At 37.6% G+C, this 19,642-nt stretch overlaps 1 protein-coding gene across 10 annotated transcripts in view; it reads left to right on the top strand.

Annotated features, from left to right (window-relative positions):
* Positions 1–17,755, top strand: part of JAK2 (Janus kinase 2) — an 82,893-nt gene extending 65,138 nt beyond the window's left edge. For all 10 annotated transcript variants that reach the window (XM_085042845.1, XM_085042842.1, XM_085042841.1 and 7 more), the window contains 9 exons: positions 922–1,073; positions 2,095–2,245; positions 2,516–2,652; positions 3,880–4,069; positions 5,001–5,125; positions 8,795–8,967; positions 9,991–10,108; positions 13,562–13,675; positions 15,840–17,755. In XM_085042845.1, coding sequence (XP_084898971.1) covers positions 922–1,073; positions 2,095–2,245; positions 2,516–2,652; positions 3,880–4,069; positions 5,001–5,125; positions 8,795–8,967; positions 9,991–10,108; positions 13,562–13,675; positions 15,840–15,947 — 1,268 coding nt within the window. In that variant the 3' untranslated portion in view covers positions 15,948–17,755. The remainder of the gene's footprint in view (positions 1–921; positions 1,074–2,094; positions 2,246–2,515; positions 2,653–3,879; positions 4,070–5,000; positions 5,126–8,794; positions 8,968–9,990; positions 10,109–13,561; positions 13,676–15,839) is intronic.
* Positions 17,756–19,642: the final 1,887 nt, after the last annotated feature.

The following is a 19,642-nucleotide window of genomic DNA, read 5'->3' as shown; positions in this document are numbered from 1 at the left end:
GAACTTTCAGAACTGAAAGCAAATGCACTTTTGAAAATGCTGAATTGGCAGTTAAAAATCATCTTTGGTTCATTTCTTGTTGAGTACCAGGGACCACTTGGTGATGTTAAAAATACTGGATTATCATCCACTGTTAAGACTGTTCCAATGCTTTATAAAGAGAATTAATTAAATTGAAAGTGTGCACCAGATTGTTATGCTAAAGGAACTGAAGTAACCTTACTATCCTTTTTGTGGTATTTTTCATTGTTTTGGAAATACAAAAAAAAATTATACTTGGTACTTTTATACATGTCTAAAGAAGTAATGTATCTAACAGCCTATAAGTAATGCAGTGTCATCATTTGCCAGTAAACTATTTAAATTCTCATTGTTTTAATGTGAAGCTTACATTATTCTTATGAGATCTCATTTTAAGGAGCTTTAAATCCAAATCAATACAATCCCATGTTTTAACTTGTTACTACAGTCAGTATCAATAGCTTAAAAATCAGATAGAGTAAAATTCCTTTTTATGGTGCCTTTTGCTGTGCTATAATGTGCCAACCACTAGCAAAGTACTTTTTACTCATTGACATGTAGTTCTTCTGTGGTAGCTATTAAATCTTAGGTAACACTGGGGGAAATACAGAAATCAGAGAAAACTTGTAATGTGGAAATGATGTTAAGGCAGTTTTACACCTTTAGGCTTATTTTACAATAAACTAATGGTTCTCCACTCTGATTCACAAATATTGTTTTTATTTTTATCCATATTCCATAATATGTTTTTTTAGGTGGGAATGAATACGTGGAAAAGTATTAATAGTACATTACAGAGTCATGTGTAGTATACCTCTAATTTTTACCAAACCAAATATATTAGGGAATTTTCTGGTTTTATTATTCATCCTAACATGTTTCCTTTGTGTGATTGCACAGTTCTTCTTGAGAGAATACCATGGGTTCCTCCTGAATGTATTGAGAATCCCAAACAACTCAGCCTAGCCACAGACAAATGGAGTTTTGGTACCACTTTGTGGGAAATCTGCAGTGGAGGAGACAAACCCCTGAGTGCACTGGATTCTTCTAGAGTAAGTATAACTGGGTCTGCAGTCACAGCAGTTCTCTGAACACTTCTAATTTAGAACATCTGCTGTTGTAACCAGCATGTAAAGTGGTGTGGCCTACGACCACTGTAGGAAAAAGACATTTTTGCTCACAGATAATGATCGGAATAGGTGAAGTTTGTTTTTATGTTTGGTTTTTTTTATTATTTTTAGAGGGACAAAGTACAGAATTGTCAGTATTATCCTATTCATATTTTTGTTGCTTTGTTGCAGCGGTGTATCACTTGAAACAAAAAGTATTCCTAACAATGGGCATGGATTTTAATTAGCATGCTATTAATTTGACATCTTAAATACTGTAGAGCATTTAATACTGCAGAGAATTTAACAATTCTACTATTTTAGCCAAACCAGAAATGTTACTGTGTCTCAAGCAGGGGCAGGGGGTGGAGGTGAAACACATTCCATAAAAATATTATTTCTTATGTATTTACTTCTTTAGTTGGAAGAAAAAAAAGTACTTTACTATGCTACAAAAAGATCTGTAGTAATATTTTATAAAGATACTGTAACCTTTCCATAAAGCCTGATCTGATTTCTCAGGTATTGTAATCAGCTGTGACAATAATCTCCAAAGTTTTCTTAGACCTAGCTTAAAGATGCCGAAGTATTTCAGGAGTTGCCCTCCATTCTTTCATAATGAAGCTTTTCACAACTGTGAGCTCAGCCAGCTCACAGGTCAGTAGAATTTTCTGTTGGACCTATCCAATTGAGAATTGACGAAATTACCAGTAAAGGAGACACTATCTTTCTCATCTTTCTCTGTCTTCTTATCTTCCATCAGTAACTAGCTGGAAATTCCTGAACTGATTACTCTTAAATTATACTGGCCTTGCTTTTGATGAAAATTGGTAAGATGTACATTTGGTGAGATAAGAAGTCTAGGTTTGGAGCTATAATTTTTGGCTACTCTGGTGACAATGTTAATGCTTCTGCAGCTCTTCATGGTTGTAAAATATAAAATGACTTAACTGTTTAATTCCAGAAACTACAGTTTTATGAAGATAGGCACCAGCTTCCTGCCCCAAACTGGACAGAACTTGCAAACCTTATAAACAACTGCATGGATTATGAGCCAGATTTCAGGCCTTCTTTTAGAGCAATTATACGTGATTTGAATAGTTTGTTCACTCCAGGTGAGTCTGTGACACAGCAGGATCAAAAAGAATCCTAAGTCCTATTGGTTCATTTTCTTGTTCTGCCTTCCTTTTTAGTATGTTTTTTGCAATTCATCATTGTCTTTGTCTGCAAATTATTATATAGGAATAAAGGTGGCTGTCAATATTCTTCTGAAGTTAGCCAAAAAAATGTAGAGCATGCCATGATTGTAATAACGTTATTCCTCCTATTGTTCACTGCTCTGTGCCTCCTGTTCCCTTCCTTCCCTTTTTCCTTCTACCTCTCAGATTATGAGCTATTGACAGAAAGTGATATGTTGCCAAATATGAGAATTGGAGCACTTGGATTTTCTGGCGCTTTTGAGGATCGGGACCCAACACAATTTGAAGAAAGACATCTTAAGTTTTTACAGCAACTTGGCAAGGTAGGTTGTTTCAAAATTCTCTAATAGTTTAGGAAGTAACTATGGTTTTCAGTTGTCTTTTGATGTCCCCATACACATTATTTACAGTGAAACTTCTGTTATGTAAGTTAGTAATTTCAGTCCTGTCTGAGCAACACATGGAGTTCCTTCTTGCTCTTTTTTCACTTCCACAGTATCCTTAGACAAAAGAAAATTAGCTGAGTTCCATAATGAATCCAGAAACACCAAAAGGCTAAACTGTTTTCAGTAATGCAGAGCTGCCTGACATAATCTTTATGTATGTATTTTATATATGTATACACACATACTTGATCTTCAGTTACGACTCTGGAGCAGTCTTGTGCAGAACTATTGGGACTGGGTTTTTTGTGCATGCATATTCTTAGAAATCTGAATATATAGTCTCTAATTTAAAGAGGAAGATATACGTCTTCAAGACTCATGTAGGCCTTGAACTTTTTTGGCTGTAGAAATCAGCATTTGGTTGCTAGTTCTGCAAGTCATTGCAGCCTAGCTGTGTAAAAGCACACGTAGACAGCTGACCAAGTGCAGCTAGCAGGTCTTCACCAAGTACTGTTTTTCTAGAATGGTTCCTTGCTGCTTTGTGGGTTTTTTAAATAATATATTCCTTTGGACTCAAGTACTAGTGGAAGCAAGCCTGAAAGTGAAGAGGCAGAACTACTTCTGTTTGCAGATCACTGGTTGTTGACAGTAAGTGTTCTCCCTGACAGGGAGAACAGCAGAGTGGTAGGTGTTGGCTGCATAAAAGAAGATAAAAGACAAAATAAATGGAGAAGGGGAAGAAGACAGAACATTGAAACAAATGGGAGAGGCACCAGGAAGAAACAGAGCAGAATTAAGAACCAAGACAAAGGGATTTATGGAAGTGCAGGAAAAGGATTATGCCAGTGGCAGTGAAAATTTGTGAAGGGAGAGAAAATAGATGGACATCACCCCCTTTCCTTGTCCTCGTTTCCTGTTCTGTTTGCTTCCTTTCATTGAATATGTTTCTTTTGCAGCTGTTACCCATGGTCCTGCACTTTTTCTCTCAGGGACGTTTTGTGGCATTTCACTTAAATAATTGATCACATCACCTTAAAGCTTAGTACAATGAGCACTGAACAAAAACTACACTGTACATGAACAAACGTGCACTAAGAAACACAAAGAAAGAGAGAACGATGGAGACTTGTTTTTAATTCCCAAGTATTTCTCATTCTGACCTAGGGGAATTTTGGCAGTGTTGAGATGTGCCGGTATGACCCACTGCAGGATAATACTGGGGAGGTGGTTGCTGTGAAAAAGCTGCAACATAGCACAGAAGAGCACCTGAGGGACTTCGAAAGAGAAATTGAAATACTTAAATCTCTGCAGCATGATAACATCGTTAAATACAAAGGAGTGTGCTACAGTGCAGGTATGTGCTATATTGAATACACCTAAATATGCATACTGAGGAGTTCAGAGAGGTCAGTGTTTGTGACAGTCACTGATTTGTCCTAAATTTACCAGGACTTAGAGTGTGCAAAAGAAAGGAAGTACTGTCTGTTGTATACTACCTCTCAGTACAAAGTAGGTATTGAGTTCAGTCACCTCATTGCAGAATCTGATTAATTTAGAGAAAGTATCATTTTGACTATTTACCCAGATTCTTTATCTTAAAGCAAAAAAGTCTTCCTAGAAAAGAATTTAGGGTTAAGTGGGAGCATGCACCATTTTGTAACTGTTCTTGGTTTTTTTCTTAATGTAGTATTTCAGAGTGGATATTACCAATGTACAGCCTACTCAGTAAAAGAGTATACACAGAAAAGTTTCAGAAACAGATCTATTTGAGTGCATTGATAATGCTATTTACGTTGATAAACAAAAGCATGGGTTCTGCCTCTGACGGGGATCTCACTATGAAATGAAAGATCTTCAGTTCCAAATCAGGCTGTTTTTAAAAGGTGGTAGAATTGGTGACAAGTTGATGTCATTTGCCATTCTGAGTTTCATCTTGACGTCACAGATGTGTACACTTCTACTTTTGCTGTAGCAATAGTAGCTGAAGTATTCATGAGATTATCTCTTATCTCTGTTAATATATCTCTTGATTAGAGATATATTAATTTATCAAGCATATCCACATGGTTGTTGATTTTAAATAGATGGCATTTTTGAAGAAATGCAGTTAATTAGCATATGAAAAATTGCATAGTGATGTACAAATCATAAATTGATTTCTTTTTATTAAGTCCATTTTATATTACTGCTATTGATAGATTTTTAAATATAAGTATTTTAAAACATCTGTCTTTGGAAAATTACAGAAAAAATTACATTTGTATTTTTTGTTATTGTTGTAAAAGGACGTAGGAATCTAAGATTGATTATGGAATACTTACCATATGGAAGTTTACGAGATTATCTGCAGAAACACAAGGAGAGGCTGGACCACAAGAAGCTTTTGCTGTATGCATCTCAGATATGCAAGGTAGGACATTTCAAATTATGTACATTTTTCAACGAAGTTTTGTCTCTTTGTTTTCATCTCATTTGTCTCAAACCAACAATAACTAGTTGTTTTGATGTATCTTTTATAATGCTGTTGGGCTGCTAGCACCACGTAACTGTAAAACAAAGTAGCAGTATATATTCATGTAGTCAAGAGCTAGAAAAACTTCTGAATATCTTAATACAGGATGCTGAGAGACTGGCCTATCTGCTGATTTGGCTAAGGCAGAATATACTCTCTTCTCTCCCTAAAGTGACCTGCAGTAAGATATTGTAGGAGTTAAAATGCTCACTTGGGCAATCTGTTCATGACATATAACTAAATTTTCAGAACTTTGACATTCAGCTGTAAAACCACCATAACAACATGTTTAAACAATTTACTTTAAAGGGTAAGAGCAAAGATACGTTATTGCTGTATGCAGAAGTAGACGCCGTAGAAGTGCCCAAACCTGTAATAAATTATTTGGTACTGGACATAATTCATAAAATCCTGAAAAGCAGTACAAACATCTGATCTTTCTTGTGACATCTCATTTTCCTTAGAAAGAGGCCTTATGCCTTCCCCAGTTTTATTCTGTAATTATGCTTTAGATACAAGGAGCTAGGGACACCTGAGATTTTATTGCATGTTTAGAACTTCAGGAAAAAAACATAAAAAAACATGGGTGAGGGGGAAAAAGACAAAAATAAAAAGTACAACCTCACTCTCTCATGGCATGTACCAGCAGTATTTTTAAATTTCTTTTCCCAATGCCTACATCAAAGACATGGAAACAGTATGTTACCTAAATTACAGAATAACAGAAGCAACTTGGTTGTAAAAAACCTTTGAGATCAACTCCAACCTGTGACTGAACACCACTTTGTCAACCAGACAATAGCACTGGGTGCCATGTCCAGTCTTTCCTTAAACACTTCCAGGGACAGTGACTCCACCACCTCCCTGTGGTGCCTATTCCAGTGCCCAGCCACCCTTTCTGTGAACAACTTCTTCCTAATGTCCAACCAAACCTCCTCTGGCACAGTTTAAGGCAGTATCCTCTGGTCCTGTTGCTTGTTGTGTGGGAAAAAATCCCAACCTTCACTTGGCTACAGCATCCTTTCAGGGTATTGTAGAGAGTGATAAGGCCACCCCTGAGAGTCCTTTTCTCTAAGCTAAACAGCCCCAGCTCCATCAGCAGCTCTTCACAGGTCTTGTGTTCCAGATGCTTCACCAGCTTCACTGTCCTACTCTGGGCACACTCCAGCACCATGTTATGAGAATGGTGACTGGGTCTTTCATAGAAGAAAGACTCAACATGGAGTTTTGAACACACCAAGGCTGCAGTCACTTAGCTGTTTTATTCTATGTCCATCTCAGCCTGTGATCTCATGGTGCTGGCCTTGTACACTCTCATAAGAAGCTGTGAAGCATGTAGAAGTCCACAGGCATTCATTCAAAGCCTGGTGGAACAACAGCATATCTCAGGACTTAAGTCTGGGGTATCCATTGGGAGGACTGGAAGGTGGATTTTGGCCTTTGCAAGCTGTGCAAGTATGGCAGAAATCTTTCAGAAAGGAACTGTATTCAGAAGCTACAAAGATAAAGGGATCTTAATGTGTGTGTACACATACATATATGAAAGAACTTTCAAAACATTACAGGTCTTCAGGATGATGAGAAATCAAAATAGCAAATGAGATGGTTCCTTCCTAAATACCGAGCACCATCCAAGAGAAAGGAAGCGAAAATATGCATCCTGCAGATACTCAAGTGGGAAAACATCCTGCTTTGATAAGACAAACCTTGGGGACAAACACTACAAAAATGTGGCATAGAACTTGCTATTACGGAAATATGTCTTCCATTCTAAGGAAAGCAAAATCTAAGAGTTACAGTGTATGTGCCTTGCTTTGGAGTGTTGTTGCTGTATGACCTGTAAAGTAGAGGTTATATCTATTGCTTTAAGATTTCACTCTAAACTGTGGCATTCTGTTACTCCAGAACAACATAATTCTAAACATAGTGAGTACCTGATATTGTGAAAATGGAATCTGAATGCTTTTTCTTCATTTAGCTGATCACATTTTGCTCTTTAGCTGGTTTTGCTTTTCTTGCAATGTTCTTTTCAGCATCTCACATCTTTCTGCTGTGCATTTCTGTCATTCTGTAATCTTGAGGGGTTTTGATCAAAAAGCTTTCTACCTCTGCCTTGCCGCACTCCTCTGAAGTGTATGAGAGAAATGAAGGCAAGCCCATACCTGAGGGCTAAAATTAATGTGTTTGGTTGTTTGCTGTGTTTTGGTTCCTTGCTACTATACTGGGAAAGGGTTTTCCATCTCTTAATGTTTAAAGTGTTTCAGGCCTTTCTGGAGAACCCAGTTTTAAAGACAGAAACATCTGAAATCACATTTAAACTCTGTTGTTAGACTAGTGCCACGGGACTATGATTACCACTCAGAATTTTCATGATTTCAATTAAAGATCTGTCTTAAAATAGGTGTTTTTCATGCTAACAGGAAAGTTGCTATCATCAAACTTCAGGGCTGTTTTCAGAACAGTATGTCAAAGTAAGAAAAATCTGTAGCATTTTCATAGGCTAGTTGTGCCAGAGACACAGAAGCATCGCTTTGAAGAAGTCAGGTTTGGTGTTTATGGCAGTGGATAGGTTGGCCATGAGGAATGGCATTTTTGAGCCCTTCTGGAATGGTCTGTGAGAGAATAGCGATGCCACCCAGCGGTGCTGGGAGGTACTGGAATCTGAGAGACGAAAACAAGCCTTTTGGCATGAATAGTATAACGCTGATTTTCAGAACTTTTGAGATTACCTATGCTATTAGTGTAATTTATTGCTTTTCTGTTGTGTTGAAGGGGTGATATGCTTTCTTATAAAACTGTGAAACTGACAACTTGCTTTGTGATTCCTTTCGTGTATGAGTCAGGTATCTCTTGGTATTGTGCTGCATCGCTTTCAGTCCTCCATTTATTGCTGTCTAGGCAAGACCTTCTTGATGTAGTAATGCCACTACACACACTGGCTTCTTCCAAATTTCATTGTTAGTGAAAATAACTAGGTGCACTAGTAAGAAGGGATCATCATCAACAAAAGATAGCATGGCTTCAGACCAGTGTTTTACTACAGCAATCCATTGAAATATAACAATAAACAGAACTGTGTTGCTGAATAATGGTCCATACAAAAGAGAAGCAAGGCACACAGGTGGGAATAAAGTCAGAGCATAGTTGTCAAATTCAAGGAATCCTGATACAAAGTTTCATGGAAGCAGTCAGGAAAGCAGATGCAGAAAATGAAGATAAAAGAGTAAATAAAATGAGCAGGTAGGACAGTCTTCTTGTGTGCTCTGGATTGTGTAGCCCAAATTTTGTTTTCCTTCTGCATATCACCAGCAAACTGCATTTGAGCACAGAAAGGAACTGCAGTGACTATCCAGCTATGTAATCAAAAAATACTTGGCTCTGACAGGTGCTTAGTTTATCTCCCTCCAGTTAAGAGAAGTCCCTGAGCTTGGAAAAATTAACTCGTCAGAGAAGACAAACCTTGTTTCGGTTTTAACTTTGAGGTTAATTCATTTTCTCAGGGGAAGTGCAGCTATGTAATGGTAAAAATAACTTTTTTCCTATTCTGTTTGTAACCTCTACGCCTAGGGCATGGAGTATCTGGGTACAAAAAGATACGTTCATCGGGATTTAGCAACAAGAAATATCTTGGTGGAGAATGAGAACAGAGTTAAAATTGGAGATTTTGGATTGACAAAAGTCTTGCCACAAGACAAAGAATACTACAAAGTGAAAGAACCTGGTGAAAGTCCTATATTTTGGTAAGTTTTCTTTTGGTATGTGAAGTCATGGCATGTTTTCAGTTTTTGCTATTTCAGTCAATTAGTTTTGCATGTTGTGGAATTCTTACATGAAAGCTCCACATCAGTTTTCCAGCATTGTGAAAGTCACATGAGATTTCACTTTACAGAATAGCATCTAGGACTTTTCAACATTTAAAAAAAAACCAAAAAAGCAAAAAAACCCCAAAAACCAACCAAACAGCAACAACAAAAAAATCCCACAAACAAACAAAAAAACCCCAAATAAATAAAAAACCACCAACCAACCAACCAAAAAAAAAACTGACAGAAAAATACCCAAAACAAAACCCCAAAAAGTACCAACATATTTCAAGGAAATAGTATCCAACAGAAAACATATTCAGAGACAAAAGAAATCTAACATGGCCCATTCCCCTGTGTGCTTTCAAATTTTTAGGGCTTCTAGTTCCCTCAACAGTGGTCATTCACGTCTTCCAGCTGAAATCTGTTGGATAGACCCCAAAAGAAAATGCCATTCTGTACATGCAGTTTTAATCTGTATTTTGATTCTGGCTCAGGCACTGCTTACCTAAAGAATAAATGCTACAAAATGGCATCTTAGTAGATTTTTTGGAGACATACAGTTTAATTCCAGAAGCACCTGCAACAGAGTTCAAGGCTCACTGAAAGTGCTGGAAGCCTATAATTGTCTTTCTTTGCAAGTCTTACCACAACAAATTCTTGTTTACTTGCACAGCAGATAGGAAATATATCTATAGCCTTGTTGGAAGAAAATCAAACTTGGTTATAGTTATCACTGTGTTTCTTTATTGTGGATTTGGTTTTCAAAACCAATTAACTATTATTACAGGAATAGTTACTAATTAGAGGTTACTGAATGATGAAATGAGAACGTGCTAATATCTGTGAATTAAGAACACTTACTAATGAGAAAGAAATTTTTCTTACTGAAACAAATGTTTTCAACACCAGAGTGACACATGTTACACAGAGGAATTTTCCTTGTACTGTGTGTTGCAGGTACGCTCCAGAATCTTTGACAGAAAGCAAGTTTTCTGTGGCCTCAGATGTGTGGAGTTTTGGTGTGGTCTTGTATGAGCTCTTCACCTATATTGACAAAAGCAAAAGCCCACCAGCTGTAAGTATATTTTTAATGATTCTCAGAGAATTTATTTGTTTATTTAAATTTTATAAAATGAATAGATTGTCCTATACCTTAATAGGCTGATCTCTACTGATGTTTTTCTGGAGATACCTTAGTGTTTATGAGACAGCATCCAATCAGAAGCAGTAGCCTGCTTGAAGGTACTGGTATCATGCCATAACAGGGAAAGAAGGTCTGAAAATTACTTCATAGTCTGTGCATATTTACCCATACTTTAACTTACGTATTAAAAAAATAATTAAATATCTTATTATAGATTTGTCTTTCCCATCCTCCGTGGAGAGTTATTCCAGATGCAACCATTCCATTGCATAACATTTATTTTTAATGCTGTTCCAAATTTAAGGCTGAGCCAAAGAAATACATATAAATCGAGTTAATTTAAATAAGGCAACTTAAAGATTTTTATGTTACCAGAACCCAAGTTAGTAAGTTAGTGAAGTTCAAGAAAGAAAAGGATACTGTGGACAGGTATCTTTGAAGACAAATTTACAGTGGGTAAAGAAAAATAGTATTAGCAGTTCTCCAACTCAAGATAAGATACATGATCTTACTTATACCTGGCAGTTCTCTATGGGCATAACAGAGGAGAGTTGATCCTTCTGTATTTACTGGAGCTGGCCTCACCCTTGGCCAGAGTCTCAGTCCTGGCAAACGTGGTTTTTAGACCTGAATAGTGATGATAGGCAAAAATGCACTTGGAGCATCTCTGCATTGGCCTCAGTGGACCTCTTAGTAATTCCATAAAATGAGCTATCAGAGGTATCAATGAAGAACTCAAGACAACTCTTCCAGCATAAGAACATAAATGTTCAGACATCTAGATTTCTTTAGAAAGATTATGAAATGAAAAGTGATTGGGTAAGTTACAGGCTCAGGTGGAGTGTACTTTGAATGAATCAATTCTACACGTGCATCCACCACTTCATCAGGTTGGTTATCCTATAGGTGTATATCAAGAAAAGATAATTCGGTAAAATTAACCCAAGTAGTCTGTTCGTCTGTCGTAGTCCTTATAATTATATATTGTTTTCACAATTGGCCATTTGCATGTCCATTTGCAGTTGTTGTTTCACACTTTCATGTCAAGGATAATTAAAGAAATTTATGTAGCATTGGAGGAAAAATAATTCCTTTATGTTGTGCTTAGAAATTTATTTCAGTTAATAGTACATCCTCATTTACTTTTGTAGTCTGGCAATCTGATTGAGGTTTTAATCTGCTTTTGGGTTATTTGGAATTTTTGGACAGCAAGATTTATGTAAACCATTTTTGCTGGCTTTAATTATACTATTCTTTCTGTTGTGTAGTTACTGATTAATCTTGCTAACGGTTTTTTATACATCAGCATGATAGTATCTGTTTTCTGTTTGGCATTTTTCAAAGCATCAAGATCTTGTTTCAACGTTTCAGAGAGCTCTTTAGAATCAGCTATGAGGTTATCCTTTTGAAACTAATTGATCACAGAAGCACAGAATGTTGTGGGATGGAAGTGACCTTAAAGATCAACTAGTCCAGTCCCCTCTGCCATGGGCAGGAACACCTCCCACTAGACCAGGTTGCTCAGAGCCTTGTCCAGCCTGGCCTTGAACACCGCCAGGGATGGGGAATCCACATCCACTCTGGGCAACCTGTTCAGTGTCTAAGCATCCTTACAGTAAAGAATTTCTTCCTAACAGCCAATCTGTTTTCCCCCCTTTCAGTTTGAGGCCATTACTGCTTGTCCTGTCACTGCAGTTCCTGGTGAAGAATCCCTCTTCAGCTTCCCTGTAGGCCCCCGTCAGATATGGGAAGGTTGCTATGAGGTTTCCACACAACCTTCTCATCTCCAGGTGGAACAGACCCAACTTTCTCAGCCTGTCTTCATAGGGAAGGTGCTCCAGTCCTTTCATCAACCTCATGCCCCTTCTCTGGACTCACTCCAACAGGTCCATGTCCTTCCTGTGCAGGGACCCCAGAGCTGATGCAGCACTGCAGGTGGGGTCTCACCAGAGAAGAGCTGAGGGGCAGAATCCCCTCCCTGGCCCTGCTGCCCACACTGCTTTGGATGCAGCTCAGGACAGGTTTGGCTTCCTGGGCTGGCAGTGCACATTGCTGGGTCATGTTGAGTTTTTCATCAACCATCACTCGCAGTCCATCTCCACAGGGTTGCTCTCAATCAGCAGCTGCTCTTAATTCCTCTCCCAGCCTGTAGCTGTGTCTGGGATTGCCATGGCCCAAGTGGAGCACTCTGTGTGTCTCCTTGCTGAGCTTGAGGTTTGCACAGAGCCACCCCCAAGCCTGTCCAGGTCCCTCTGATGGATCTCCTCCCTGCAGTGTGTTGGCTGCACCGACAGGCTGTTGTCAGTGTGTGCTCAGGGTGCACTCAGTCCCACTCTCCATCACCTACAAAGGTGTTGAGCAGTGTCAGCCCCAGTACTGACCCCTGAGGGACACCACTCATCACTGCTGTCCCCATGGACAGTGAGCCACTGACCACAACTCTTTGAGTGCAGCCATCCAGCCAGTTCTTTATCTGCTGAGTGGTCCTTCCATGAAATCCATGTCTCTCCCATTTGGGGACAAGGATGTCATGCGGGACAGGGTCAAGCACTTCACATAGGTCCACGTATACATTGTCAGCTGCTCTGCCCCTGTCCACCAATGCTGTAGCTCCACCATAGGAGGTCACCAGATTTCTCAGGCAAAAATTTTCACCGTTAGTAAAACCATGTTGTCTGTTTCCAGTAATTTCTTTGTTTCCTGTATGTCCTAGGATAGTGTGCAGGAGAATTGACTGCGTGGTCTTGCCTGGCAGAGGTGAGACTGACTAGCTTGTAGTTCATCTTCCACTTCCTCCTTTTAAAAATCAGCGTTATCTTTCCCTTTTTCCAGTCACCACAAACTTCACCTCAACAACTTGGTCTACCAACTCCCTCAGGACCCTTGAATGAATTTCATCAAGTTCTACAGACTTCTGCATATTCAGGTTCCTTATATGGTCATGAACCTAATCTTCTCTTACAGTGGTCTTAAGGTCTTCATTCTCTCAGTCCCTCCATCTGCCTTTCTTAACTTGGGCAGCCTGCCTGGAGCACTTGTCCCTGAGGACTGAGGCACAGGATCATTGAAAACCTCAACATTCTCTTTATCTATGGTTGCCAGATCATCAGATAATGATGAACATTTTTAAAGATTTTTCACTTAGTTAAATTGTGTATGTATCACTCAATTTTATTCTATTCTATATTATTATTCTATTCTACACACATAGAAAGCCTGTAGTTATTGATATATTCTCTGGACATGGAATTTATAATTTCATCATTGTTATGTACTATTCTATTTATTCTTCTTATTCTTATTAAGAATTTTTTCTTGGTAAGAATATTGCAGCATCTTTTTTTCCTTTAAAGATTATGTATGACAGTTGGCCTTTTGTTTCAGGAATTCATGCGCATGATTGGCAATGACAAACAAGGGCAGATGATTGTATTTCACTTGATAGAGCTTTTGAAGAATAATGGACGACTACCAAGACCAGATGGATGCCCTGATGAGGTGAAGTACTGTGTTAATATGTTACTATAGTGTAAAAGGTGCTCAGTTAGGGTGAGTACCTGGTAAATGCAGAACTTGTATTTTGTTCTGCTTGGACCACTGAAGTATTTATTCAAGTGGAATGGCTGTGCTGCTATTTCATCATGATCGTTTCATGATGAGTATAATCATATTTCTTTTCTGATTCTTTAGTTTGCACTGCCTCAGGAGCCTAGAAGCTAGTCTTGCTAAATATATGAAGTGGGACTTTGATGAGTGACTGTTGCACTTGGACACTCACATTTTTATTTCAAAAAGATAAATGTATTAAGGCAACAAGATCGGCATACAGAACTTGTCCCATGCAAGTCCCATGTAGAGATTCTCATTCAAAGCTGAGAACTATGAATTCTTTTGAAATCTGCAATATTTAGCAAAAGTATCTTAATATCTACCTAAGGATTTTCACATTTAATTCCAAAATTTAAAGAGCTTCTTATCATTATTATTTTCTTTCTGTTACTGTTCCCTTCCCAACTGTGGAAGGCCCGTGTTTATCATGTATATTATTCATGATAATTGATCACAGAAGCATAGAATGTTGGGGGATGGAAGGGCCCATCATCTAGAGTCAAGCATTTTCAACTTGCAGACTGTAGGCTCAGTTAAGTATATGAATCAGATTTTGTATGTTCAGGGTCTTCAGATTCATGTTCTTTGAAGATACTGAAGTGTAGCTCTAAAGCTGTCCCCAGAGCACACAAAATAATTCAGTGTTCTTTTGGTTTTATTTATACTCCAGGTGCTTTAAAAAGTACTTTCATACCACTTCTAAGTCTTGTAGTTCTCTGTTCTTCAGAGCAGGATGCACAAAGTCAGGTTCAGTCAAACTGGTAGGGCTGTACAGTAGTGAATCAGTAGTGAAAAAAAGGAAGTGAAATAGGTGGTTTTTTTTTAACATATGTAACTTCCAGCTCAGATTAATTGCTGCATCCCTTTAAAATCAAGCACATTTGGCAATAAGTCAAGAAATAATCTATCCAAACCTGGCGAAAGAAGGAACAACAGAGTCTAGTGGTCTAATAGAGAAGAGAAAGAATGGTAGAAGTGAGGGAGGGAAGGCATGGGGGAAGAAAAAATGTATGGACAATGAAAAGAAAAGTCTCTGAAGAACCTTTCTTGCATTTTACATACCAGTACAGCAACTGTTGAATTGCAAAGGTTTGGCTTTTTTGTAGATAACCTGAATGTCATATGTATAAGATAATACATAATCTGTTTTACTGAAACTGTATCTAAACTAACCCAAAGGTTTCAATGTCTGACATTTCTCTAGATATCCAAACAAGGTGGAAATGTCTCTGTGTCAGAATCTGTACTCATCCCCTTTTGATCCTGAAAGGCCAGTCATCACAGATAATGAATATTCTCATATCTGTAGCTTACAGCAGCTGATCTTGCAGTTTACCACCAGCTTGAGACTTGGTTCTAAAGCAGCTTGGTCAATGCAGGTGTTTCCAATTTGCTGAAAAATGAGGAACAGTTCTACTTTTTTTCCTGGTAGCTGTACAGATTGGTCTTAAGCAGCATGTGAAAAACTGTTGAAAGTATGAGAAATTGCTAGTAACTATCTAGATTGAATTAATAAGAAGAGTACAAGTGAAGAGTTTGGCAAGTTGCATGAGGCCAGGTTTCAGGTACATCTCTAGGCAAAGAGAATATTGTTGCCATGTAATTATTATAGTGGAAATGTCTTTCAAAGTGCATGTCATGGTTTGACACTGGCCGAACACCAGGCACCCGCAACAGCTGCTCACTGCCACAGCTGGGCAGAGGAGAGCAAAAAAATTAATGAAGGGGTCATGAGTTCAGATAAGGACCAGGAGAAAACACTCCAAGGGCAAAGCAGACTCAATTTACAGTTACAAAGTGAATTTATTACTTTAAAACTTTTTTCTAAAATTGTCTTTTATAATAAGGGCTTTTGCAGAGCCACCTGTACTCACTTCTTGTTGTCACTGGGATCAAGCAGATGAGCTGATTGGTATATCAAGAATTTAGGTACACTCTTTTGCAGCTGTTGTTTGGAAGCATAAAGTTAAGCTGGATGTTCTTTAGACCAGTTCAAAGTAAATATGTGTGGCACCTGTTTACCTACTGCCAATTTTCTTTGTTTCATCCACAGATTTATGCTATCATGAAAGAATGCTGGAACAATAATGTTGCCCAGCGCCCTGCCTTTAGGGATCTTGCTCAGCGAGTGGATCATATAAGGGAAAACATGGGTGGATGAGAAAACTGTCTCTCCTTCAGAGGACGAGTTGGAATGCAGAACAAAATGCTCTTCGTCACCTGTGTAAATATGACATATGTACATGTGCACACATCTTACCCTTGCTGGAAGTAAAATCTGTGTGGCAAATACCTTATTTCAATCTGCATACTGAGGAATCCTGCTGGGTCTTTTTTATCAGGATATATTTGTTACTATGAGAATATGTTGAAATTCTTAATAGGCAAAGAAAATATTTTTCTAAATTAAATAATGGGTAATCATTCATCAGCGCCATTATTTGCCTTACTTGGCAATACAAAAAAGATGTGACTTAAAATGTGATGAAAGTAAGAGATGAAAAACCAGTTTATTTCCTTGTTGAAATAGAGATGCCCAGAAAAGACTTCTAGACTTTCACACTGAGTATGTAGTGACTTAGCACCCTGTTTTGTGTGTTGCATGAAGACTTTTGTCTGTTAATACAGTTCTGTTATTTTTTCATTGTCGATGCAGAACTGGCTTCTCTGAGTAACAAAACAGAAGTGGTTTGGTGTGCCTGTCTCAATCAGTTATCAGCCAGCACTACATCCAAAGAGATATAATAGTTTGTGTGATGTACTGTGAGTATTTTGAGGGAAAGGGAGAAATTTGTGCTTAATTGAGAGAGACAGAAAATTTACTAATCAATCCGTGCAAAAATTTTAATTTAAAAATGAAAAAGCAAAGATGTTATCCTTTTTTTTCTTACTCTTCCCTTGTTGAGTAGGTATTAGATTGCCTTGACAGTATTGAAGATACAGTGATAACACATAGAAGTCATTTTATGCAGTGCAGTGTCTTCATTTTAAATAAGGAAAAGCTAAGTGTACTGCTTCTAAATGCTGCTCTTTCATTCTTTCCATCTTTGTAGTTTTCATGCAGTTGTGAGTGCATCTATGAATTGGGAACTTTCAAAGCAGGATTCAAAATCTAGAAAACGTCCTCATTTTCACAATTCCTCACTTTGCTGTTAACATGATCATCTTAATATCTTCCTTCCAGCACAGAAAAAGAATAGTTACAACTCAGTATCTGATATGGCCAGTCACAGCCACATCAGGCCTGTTTTGTATTGAAGTGGCCCAAGCCTACTTCTTTCTGTGGTAACATGCAACATGAGACTATTTGGAAGGAGGAGTTACAAGTGCAATTGCTCCGCACTCAGCGGAGGGCAAGAACATGCTTCCAGTTACTGAGAACTGGAAGGAGATCATAGCTACCTGAATGCTGTACAATTCATCTTTTGAAATAACATGCAAAAAATTAAGGAGAAGAGAGCACTTCGTTTTTGCCAAGAGGCAAAAAACTTGGGGATAATCTCATAACTCAAAGCAGTATAATTACAGAGTTTGTTTATTTTTAGTTCAAATAATCTTGTTTGTTTGTTTGTTTGTTTTTAGTTAAGCATTGTTGTTTGCAAAGTAAAATTCTTGTTCTGCTTGGACTTCCAATGGAGAAGTTCAGTTAAGGGGATATGCAGCTTGGCAAACTGACCTGACATCCTGATTTATATTTAAGTGTTCATTTTTAAAATTTGTGACAGTGAGTTAGTGAAACAGAGGTTACTTTCACTTCGGGGCCTCCTTAAGTTTTGTGGTTAACTACATCCAAATTATCAAAAGTTGAAGAACCTCAACTTCTAAAAAATTTTAAAGAAAATATCTTTACTTTGTGTAACATAGTGCCAGTATAGCAGTGTTTTGTACCACTATGATGTTTCTCTCCCACAATCACTCCTACAAAATTACTATTTTATAGTTCAAGAGAGTGCTAAACAGGGAGAGCAGCATCAGCTCCCCTTCTGCCCATTGCATTTAAACTATTTCTGTTAGTTTTCTTGCCACTAAGCATTTGCATAGATGATTTTTCAAACTAATTTCTCAGTCAGTTTTTAAGCTGCAAAGAACGTTGAAGTGCTTTGTTCAATTTAACTTGTTTTCACAATTTCTTTCTACTGCTTTGAGGATTTGTAATTTTGTGAAAAAAATGTCTTTGCATTTGTAGTCTCAGTCATGTGTACGTGTTTTTTGTAACAAAGGAGATAAAGCTTTAAAGCATTGAGACAGCATTTTAGCTGGATGACGTATGCAGGAATTACGTAAAATTTGCAGTGTGTGACACTCAGTAGCTCACTGGTTTCAAATACATAGTAGACTATACATAATTTATGTAAAAATCTCAGGGAAGTTTGTGTAATGCAATGAAGAAATCTTCCAGTCTGCTATCTTTTCAAGTGAAAAGATATCTTTTCAAGTGAAAAGATATCTTTTCACTATGTTTTTCTTGTTCTACTGCAGTATGACTAATCACATAGTCTATTTGGTTGCATAAATGTAGTGGTGAACTCAAGGATGATTTTTAAGTGTCTTGTGAAGTTTTATTTTCTTTTACTTTAATACTATATTGTTTTTAGAGAAAACCATGTCTTTACACTGCAGTGTAATTTTGTGCTGTTGGTCAGAGACAGTCTTTTGTAACAACCAGAGGCTGTGTAGAGGGCTTGATTGGGATGAAAGTTCTTAGCTGGGAGAATAGGACCAAGTAGTGCTTAGGACTTGGGGGATGTATAGTCTTCTGCAGTGTCAATATTTAGGTCCCAGAGCAGACCCAGTGGCTTTCTCAAAAAGCTGTTGAGGATGTAAATGCAGTGATTTTGCTGAATTGTTACTGTCAATTGTGTAAACTTTAAAAGAAAACCAACAACAACAAAACAACAAAAAACGCTGTATCTTGTATTTTGAAAGCTCTCAGATCTACAGTAGCATTGATATTGTCGTATTTATGCATAGCCTTTGTATTAGTAGACTAAGTACTTTGTTTTAGAAATTGTCTTCAGTTGGCATTGCATTCGTCATACATTAGTGTAATCATTATGCTACCTAAAACAGCAAAATGTTTGGTTTTTTTGGTAGAAAAAGTGCTGGTTTCTGTATACATGACTGCTACTGCAATGTAGAATTAAGATATTAACTACTGCTTTGCACTTGTATCTGAAGTGAAGAATTTTTGTAAGTGCGCAATGTATCGTATAGAATCTCTGCAATCAAGTATTGTGTCGTGTAGTATTGGTTTGTTGTCTATCAGTATAAATATGTTAAGTTTCAAAGTTAGTTTGTAAATATATTCCACACAGTATTCCACAAAGTTGCAGGAGTCATGTAGTAAGCCAGAGGAGGAATGAATTTTCAGGAGGAGAAACCCATGTTCTTGTCAAGTCCTAGAATTGGTTGAAAGCTTCCCTAGTTGAGATAATTGTTACTAAATGTACTGATGAATACAACTGTAAAATATATGTAAAAATTCTATTTTTCCCCCAAAATTAAATTTTTAATTGTGGCATTAAGTTGAGATGTTGACCAGCTGCCTTGAAATACATGGGAAAAGGTGTTACTGTATGAAGTATGAAGAAGTGTAGCTCTTGTGTCAAGAAAGCAAGCTTTTCAGGAATGTAGGATCACAAACATCTAGGTGATAGAATTCTGAGAGCAGAAGTAGAGGTGTAGAAGAACAAGACTAAAGAAGGCTGATGTTCAGCATGGGAGAAGCTTTGTGAAATGTGAAATGCACAATGAATTATGGAAAAACTGATGTCTACTGAAAATGCCATACCATGCCAAATAAGTGCTAATATATTTCTAAAGTGTGTATTGTCTGCCTTAAGTCTGAAATATTCA

This window comes from Lichenostomus cassidix, chromosome Z (assembly GCF_008360975.1).
Source record: "Lichenostomus cassidix isolate B80296 chromosome Z, HeHo_3.0, whole genome shotgun sequence".
In the NCBI taxonomy this organism is placed as follows: domain Eukaryota; kingdom Metazoa; phylum Chordata; class Aves; order Passeriformes; family Meliphagidae; genus Lichenostomus; species Lichenostomus cassidix.
The sequence above is the reverse complement of the archived record's forward strand: the minus strand, read 5'-3'. Positions and strand labels throughout refer to the sequence as shown.